Source organism: Grampus griseus (genome assembly GCF_964374135.1).
Source record: "Grampus griseus genome assembly, chromosome: 11".
NCBI lineage: Eukaryota > Metazoa > Chordata > Mammalia > Artiodactyla > Delphinidae > Grampus > Grampus griseus.
The window spans coordinates 7,749,340-7,757,873 of NC_139005.1; the positions used below are offsets into that span (position 1 = coordinate 7,749,340).

Here is an 8,534-nt window from a genome sequence, read left to right on the forward strand (position 1 = left end):
TTAAAGACACAGAAATTCATTTCCTCTTTAGCAAAGTCCTCCGTGTGATAAATTTCAGGTACAGAAATTTGTGCCAAACATTATTTCCAAATGGGCAATGATAACTAGCAAAGATAGTATAGAAATAGAAAATATGATCACTATCCTCTGAGACTTACAATCTAACAGGGAAAATAAGTAAAAATCAGGATACAGACATTGATATATTTTAAAATGTGAATCTTTTTATTTTTTTGCGGTACGCGGGCCTCTCACTGTTGCGGCCTTTCCCGTTGCGGAGCACAGGCTCCGGACGCGCAGGCTCCGGACGCGTCAGGCTCCGGACGCGCAGGCTCAGCAGCCATGGTTCACGGGCCCAGCCGGTCCACAGCATGTGGGATCTTCCCGGACCGGGGCACGAACCCGTGTCCCCTGCATCGGCAGGCGGACTCTCAACCACTGTGCCACCAGGGAAGCCCCTAAAATGTGAATCTTATTTTCACTTTATAACCATATCCTTCATAAAAACTTTCAATAGTGTGCATTATTTTTAGAATAAAATCTCCATCACTTTTCCTAAGACCCAGATGGCTCTTTTTTTAAAGTGGACATTTTATTATGGTACGTTGTGATTTAAAAACTGCCTGTAGTTTTATTGTACTTAGAATAAAATTCTACAAGAATCTTTTTCACCTGGGCCCTACTTAGGTTTGTCATCCATTTCTGAACTATTCTTCTCTCACTCAAATGCTGTAGTCACAGTGGGCTTCCGTTTATCCTTGATCTAAACAAGTGTGTCCATGTCTTGGTACCTTTGCATTAGCTCTTCCTATACCCTTGCATTAATGAGTCCTCAGATGGGTTATTGCTAGCCTACTTCCCGTTACCCAGCTTTCCACTTAAATGGCGCATCGTTGGAAGATGTCCTTGGAAGTCCATTTCTAGCACATCACCGCATTATGTATGCTTTTTAAAAATAAGATTATTAAGTGATATTTCCATGGTTTTTCTTTGTTTCTGTCTATCACCTCCCCTTGAATGTACATTCCATTGAAACAATGATCTTGTCTATCTTGTTCACAGTGTATTTCCAGTACTGAAAATAGTGTCTGGCATATAAGGGCTGAATACATATTTGAACGGGTGAATGAATGAAGAATGAAATTATGAAAAATTAATATTACCTAACTATGTAATTTTTACAGAGGCACAGAGCTTTGTGGTGATTGCAGAAGCTCTGCTGGGTCAAGAGTAAGCCCATCACCTAGTGAGGTCATCTAAAATAACCTAGTGAGGTAATCGAAAATTAAACTTTACAGGTTGATTTTTTAAAAAAATCTATTGACTTTTCAGCAATATTTCTGTCAGCACAGGGCCGACTCAGCTAAATTCCTGGCCAAACTGGTTGCTATACACTGACTTATGTGAGATTCTGAATCATAAACAGATATAATAGAGATCTGCTTTCTCCCCTATCCTTCCATTAGCTGGCTTATCTGATTTGGCCTAAATTTTTCTGGAAATTGCTAGCTTCTCACAGCATTGTCCTTAAGAATATCTCAAATCAGCAGAACATAAAAGAATAAGATCATAGAGCAGAATATAGCTTAAGCTAGACATCCTCTCCAAAACCCTACGTCTCTTTAAAGTTCTATATAGCCCAAGAAAATTAAACAGGTGGATGTTTCTAGACTCCAGAGGAAAGTACATATGTAGGCCCACCACCATGGTAGCTTTATTTTCTCCATCATCTGTTATTACCATCAAATATACTCTATATCTTACTTATTTGAGGGAAGGGGGGTTATGTCTGTCTTACTCCAGGAGAAAATAAGCTCCTTCTTGGAAAAGACTATTGTCTGTTTAGTCACTAGAACATCAGTTCCGGCACCTAGAACATCAGTTGAAATAAGTTCAGTTAAAATGGAATGAATGAATGTGTTTAGTATGTATAAATATCTGTTATATACTTGGCTCTTCCTGCTGAAGCCTATTCATATTAATACACATCTCAAAGGCATAAAATTTTAAAAGATCCTGTCCCTTTTTTATGATTAACAATTCCCCAGCCAAAATTAGAAATAAGAAGAAAGTAAAGGAGAAGAAGAACTATGTAAATCAACCAACTCATTTATACCTCCAGAAACCTACTTTTCCTTGTATAATATTTGGGGCAAGGGAGATGTTGATTTTCTGCCCAAAGGATCAACAAGGGCGGACTTAAATCCTTACTGTGAAATGAGGGGATGGAATTTAGGGATTAGAACATTATTTAATAATAATTATATCCATGCAAAGAATAAATACATGATCCTTCCTAAGGCTGCCTCTAGGACATAATAAGAAAGAAGTGTAGTGTATCTCTGCTAAAGGACACAAAGTTTTAAAAGTTCCCTTCTAAGGAGTTATCTTTCCCTGATCATTTGGAAATGTCTTTACCCGGACTCTCCTCTCTCTACCTCTTCCTTGCTCCCTGTCTCCTTCCCTCCCTGCTTCAATATTCACAAGCCCTCCTGCTTTAACTAAAGACCCAGAGAAACACAACCCTAGGGAGTTTCTACAGCAGGTGTGATCCTTTCCTAGGAAACCAGGCTTCCATGATGGAGAGGCTATATAGTGTTGAAAGTTTTATTTTTTCCTTTTCTTTGAAGCTGTATTTTCCTCTAGGTATTTTCTTTTCTGACTGTGGGTTTACCGTTCCTGAGTTTTATTCCAAGTGCCCTGATCATAATGAGGTCTCTCTCTAGGGACCACTCCCACCCTAAAATAAGAAAAAATAAGCTGCCTGGGAGGTGATTCAGTTTGGCTTGGCTCTCTTGTGGTTTTAGTTTTTGGAAGAGAACCCCTATGCTGTCTCGAGGCATGTTTAGAAAAAGGTGTGGACGGGCCAAGGAATGATACAAAGATCCCTAGGAATAATAAGATATACATAGAAAAAAACACCCCTTTCCTGTATCCTCTTACTATAACTATACTATAAAACGCTACAGGGCTAAGGTCAAGTTTTGAATATAAATCCCTTTGTAGTCATGCGAAACTTTGTGGACGAAGAGAGTTGTCATACTTGACCAGCTGCCCTTCATCAGGCATCAGAAGGAACACTTTGTACACCTCCACTCCCAGGCCTTCTAAGAAATGAAACAAACATTACCAAATGTAGGCTATTAATATGCCTCTGAAATAGAAAGGATCGTAAAAGCTTGAAAAGACACAAAGAATTTAAATAATTTGCACAAAGCCACGTTGCAAACTAGTGGCAGAGCCAGGGTTAAATTGTCACGCTTAGCACCTCAGTTTGTACCTTTCCCTGTGAGCCACAGCACATCAGTTTGTACCCTTCCTGTGAACCAGCCTCACAGAGACATGGGGCTAAACAGGTGACAAGGTATATAATATTTCAGAAGTGACTTGCCTCATCCTTTAGATGACTGACAACAGTTTTCAATCAGGAGACATTGCTGATTATATATCTGACTTTTGGATATATTTTTAAATGTTAAATATTGTCTTTTTAGCAACTTTGTTTCCTTAATCCTAGCATGGGGTGCACAGTAAACCTCATGGGAAAAGGTTGGAGGTTCTGTGGTTTGAGCATAGTTTTCAGTGTTCGTGAAAATGCATGTTTCCTTTCTCTTATGAATTGATTTCAAATATTTGCTATTTTCATTCTCAAAGTAGATGAGCGTTACTCCTCCTATAATTTCAACAGACTATACTTCTAAAAACATATAAGCTATTTCTAGAATATCGAGTTTCTAATTCACAGCAATTAGAAAGCCAATTGTATTTTTCCTTCTCCTTTTGAGCAAAATTTACATGAGTCCATTGTTTATCCCGTCAAGGGGTTTTGTTTCTGAAACATAATTCAAAAATAACATTACTATTAATGATAATTGCTAACATTCCTTGAGTTACTGAGATACAAGCTGTATATGAATTATCTCATCGATCTTTACAAATATCTTATGAGGTAGATGCTATTATAATCCCAATGTTATAGGTAGGCAACTGAGACCTAGGGAGCTTAGTTGCCTTACCCAAGGACACACAGCAACTGATAATAGTACTTACTGAGTGTGTTATATATGTTGTAGTATTTCATTTGAATCTCCCAATAATTATTCAAGAGGGCTCTATTTTTTTTTTTTTTTGAAATTTTGGAAGCCATTTTAATAAATGAAAAGTCCAGCAAAGGTACATTTACCGAGAATAAAGCTGCCCAGGATAATGAAAGTACCAGGTAGTTTGAGGTGTTTTTGTTGCTGGTAACTGACGTTACTTTTGCTCTGCTTTTGTTTGGAATTGTAGCGGACACTGTGGTGACTGCTCCCCCCTCTTGGAGAGCCAAGGTTTAGAGCAGCTGTTGTACCAGGAAGCCCTTGAACTAGTTTAACTCGGTGGGTTGAGACTCATGGGCATTCCCCAGGTGACAATTCTTCCATAATGTCCTCAAGGGCTATCCATGTTGTCACAAGTGGCAAGCTTCCATTCTGTTTTATTCCACTGGAAGTACTGGTGATGATTTTCTAGATGCAACACCAATGGCGTGATCCATGAAAGAAATAGTCGATAAGCTGAACTTCATTAAAATTTAAAATTTCTGCTCTGTGAAAGACACTGCGGAACAGCAATTTCCTTGGTTCTTGTCCTCTCCAGGGAAAGAATTCAGATGAGAGGCATGGAGCGTTTTAAGTAGTAAACTGCTACTTTAATTAAGTTTAATTAAGTTTAAATTAAGCAAAGGGAAAGTACGCTCCCAAGAAAGGATGAGAGTGGGCTGCCTGGAAACCAGAAGCAACCAAGAAGGCACTTTTTTTTTTGCGGTACGCGGGCCTCTCACTGCTGCGGCCTCTCCCGCTGCGGAGCACAGGCTCCGGACGCGCTGGCTCAGCGGCCATGGCTCACGGGCCCAGCCGCTCTGCGGCATGTGGGATCTTCCCGGACCGGGGCACGAACCGGCGTCCCCTGCATCGGCAGGCGGACTCTCAACCACTGCGCCACCAGGGAAGCCCAAGAAGGCACTATTTTTAACCTTTATTTGGATACGAAAACTGCAGTGCCCAGGAGCTGCTTAATTTGCTTTGGGTTGCACAGCTAGTAAATGATGGAGCCAGACATTCTATCCGAGCACTCTCATTCCAGAGCTGATTGTTTTTTTAAAAAAATTAATTAATTAATTAATTAATTTTATTTTTGGCTGCATTGTGTCTTCACTGCTGCCCACGGTTTTTCTCTAGTTGCAGCGAGCGGGGACTACTCCTTGTGTGGTGCACGGTCTTCTCATTGCGGTGGCTTCTCTTGCAGAGCGCGGGCTTCACTAGTTGTGGCTTGCGGGCTCTAGAGCACAGGCTCAGTAGTTGTGGCGCACGGGCTTAGCTGCTCCATGGCATGCGGGATCTTCCCGGACCAGGGCTCGAACCTGTGTCCCCTGCTTTGGCAGGCAGATTCTTAACCACTGCGCCACCAGGGAAGTCCCCGGAGCCCTTGTTTAAAATCATTTTCCAACCCTCCCAACAAACCCCACATTAATATTTGCCTGGATATGGCAGTTCCGTATGGAATTACAGAAACACTAGCATTTTACCACTTGCAACTTTTCACTTCTATATTGTGAATATGTTCGTAACAGTCATTTTAAATCATACATTCTCCACTCTACCAGCAAGGCGAGCTTACTACATTTACTCTCTCCCTTAAGGAGAAGGGAGCATGAGCACCCCTCAGCGTGCTGTAAAACCCTCCATGGTAGACTCTCATCCTACTTTTTAGCCACAGCTGCCCCAAATCCCCTCATCCACCCCTTCTTTGAGGACTACCCATTCCTCAGACCGACAGTCTACCTTGCCATCCTGTCTGATTCTGCTGGTGTTTCCCAAAATGATCTTATCCTGATCTAAATTCCAGTCCAGAAGCAATACCTCATCTCTTCCCTCTGTACTCTCGTCTTCCTTCTTTCACCCAGGAGTACACGGCAGCAAGCTAGTACTTACCTCTGTGCTCTTATCTTTGCACGTGTGTTCCTCACTCTGGAAAGGTTACCCAGTGCCTGAGTTGCTCTACCTGGAAAACCTGGACTCAGGCTTACAGACTAGGTCAAATGTCACCTCGTCCAAAAATACCCACATGACTAAACATGGTCAGTAACTGATTCATTCTTCTTTGCATTCTGCTTTGCTTGTGGCCTCCTACATATGTTCAATAGCCGTGCATGACGTTCTTCTAATTAGTGATTCAGATTATTCCTTCCACTTCTCCAAGCACCTAAAAACAGTCTCCCCAGTGCTACCGTGATGCTTAATATTTAGTAGGCATGAATTAAAGATTTGTTGAATCAAGTAGATGAGATTTATGCCATGACTTTTTTTTGAAATTTTTTTTGGAGTCCAGTTGATTTACAATGTTGTGTTAGTTTCAGGTATACGGCAAAGTGAATCAGTTTTATATATACATATACCCACTCTTTTTTTAGATTCTTTTTCCCATATAGGCCATTGCAGAGTATTGAGTAGAGTTCCCTGTGCTATATAATAATCTATTTTCCTTCTTGTTTCTAAAACAGTAAGCTGGTTTTTGCCTTCCTCGTACTTGTACTCTCTGCCGTATTGACTGTTTACTATTTTTATTATTATTATTATTTTTTTTTTTGCGGTACGCGGGCCTCTCACTGTCGTGGCCTCTCCCGTTGAGGAGCACAGGCTCGGGACACACAGGCCCAGCGGCCATGGCTCATGGGCCCAGCTGCTCCGTGGCATGTGGGATCCCCCCAGACCGGGGCATGAACCTGTGTCCCCTGCATCGGCAGGCGGACTCTCAACCACTGCGCCACCAGGGAAGCCCGACTGTTTATTATTTTTAAAATTCACTGTTCATTACCATTGACTTGTCCATTTCTCTTGAAGTTATTGCATCTTAGCTTCCTCTCTCCTGTTCTACATCATCACTCTTTACCACTCATCCTTAGCAGCTCCTACTGGAGTCTCTTTCTTAGCCTCCCTCTCAATTGTATTCCCTAAGATTCTCTCTTTGGCACTCTTCTCCGGTGTTTTGTCTTGTTTTGTTTCATTTTCATTTTACATTCCTCAGTGATCTCACTCAGAAAGTTTAATTCCTACCTAAATGCCTACAATTCTCACCTGTATAGGCAGTTCAGAATCCTTACCTCCGACCCACATGCTGTATATACAAGTGCCTTAGGGCAACTCCAATTGCATGTGCCTTCTCTTACAAGCATCTCAAACTTAAACTGAATCCATCATCTTTCCTATTCCTCTCGTAGTTTCTAGCTCACTTCATGGTAGCACCATCTACATGTCGTCAGATGGAACCTACTCCACCTATGCTCTCCCTCTCCTTGCCTTCCCCCTTGTAACCAGTCACCAATTCTTTAAACTCTCCCAGCTCAGTATCTTTCATATCTGATTCTTCCTCCCCACTTCCACACCACTTCAGTTCAGGTTTTTCTCCTCTCATCCTTAGACTAGTGCAAAATCTGGGTATTAGCTCATCCAGTTTCATACTCCTCATGCAGCCTAGATGTTCTTCTAAAAACACAAAATTGATCATGTTATTCCCTGTTTAAATCTCACTCATTTCACCTACTGAATAGAATCAAACTACCTCCGTATGACATAATGTCTTCCGTAACTTTCCAGACTTACCTCCTGTCAACATTCTCCCTCCAACTCTGCCCCTCACCATAACATATTTGTTAACATCCTCTGAAAAACAGTTACATAAGATTGCCATGGCTCTCCTCTCATGTGTCTGCCTGCCTGTAGTGCCTGCAGCCACTTAAACCTCCCACTTCTTCTCCCATGTCATGGGGAACATCTTAAAGTCAAGTCCACTCAACGGTCACTCCCTCTCTCAAACCTTTCCTGATCTCTACCCCTACCAGACAGAAGTGACCAAGCTCTCCCTTATACCGAGCTCATGCCCCATCACGGCACTGTATCACACTTGCTGCTCAGTTGACGGTTGTATTAGACTTTAAGTTTCCTCATATGCAGGGATCATGTCATATTTGACATTGTAGCCTCAGTACTTTGCAACATGCCTGGCATAACATGACCCCAAGCATAAATTTAGGGAAAGGGAGGTCTGAGGGTGTTGTCTTTCGTTTTTACTTTCTATCCTCTGAATTATTTGGCATTTTTTAACACAAACATAAATTTTATATCAAAAATTGAAAACTAGACAATAAGTGAATGTGTCTCATTTATTTTTATTAATTCTAAAGAAAACATTAATATTTTCTAGTCATAGCTGTGCCCCAATATTAAGTTGAATCTGAATCTTCTGCATTGCCAAAAAATTCCCAGAGTAGTTGTTGCTGTTATTTTTAACAGCAAAATGATATCAGATCTGTTTTTCTAACAGATAATTAGACTTCTAGAGTGACATTCCTCTAAATACTTGCATTATCACCAGATGGAAACAAATATTAGACACATAGGGTAAGATAACTATTTTCAGGTGTTTGCCTCTAAGATCCTTCTTTGTAACCCCTATTCCTGCTGTTTGCATTTCCATTCTTACAAAAAGGTTGCATACTC

General features: G+C 41.0%; 1 protein-coding gene across 1 annotated transcript in view; it reads right to left on the reverse strand.

The window, feature by feature from the left end:
- Nucleotides 1-7,725, reverse strand: part of CLEC1A (C-type lectin domain family 1 member A) — a gene marked incomplete at both ends in the record, with an annotated part of 22,245 nt that extends 14,520 nt beyond the window's left edge. Inside the window, 2 exon segments of the mRNA XM_082665228.1 lie at nt 7,335-7,520; nt 7,638-7,725. Coding sequence (XP_082521354.1) covers nt 7,335-7,520; nt 7,638-7,725 — 274 coding nt within the window.
- Nucleotides 7,726-8,534: the final 809 nt, after the last annotated feature.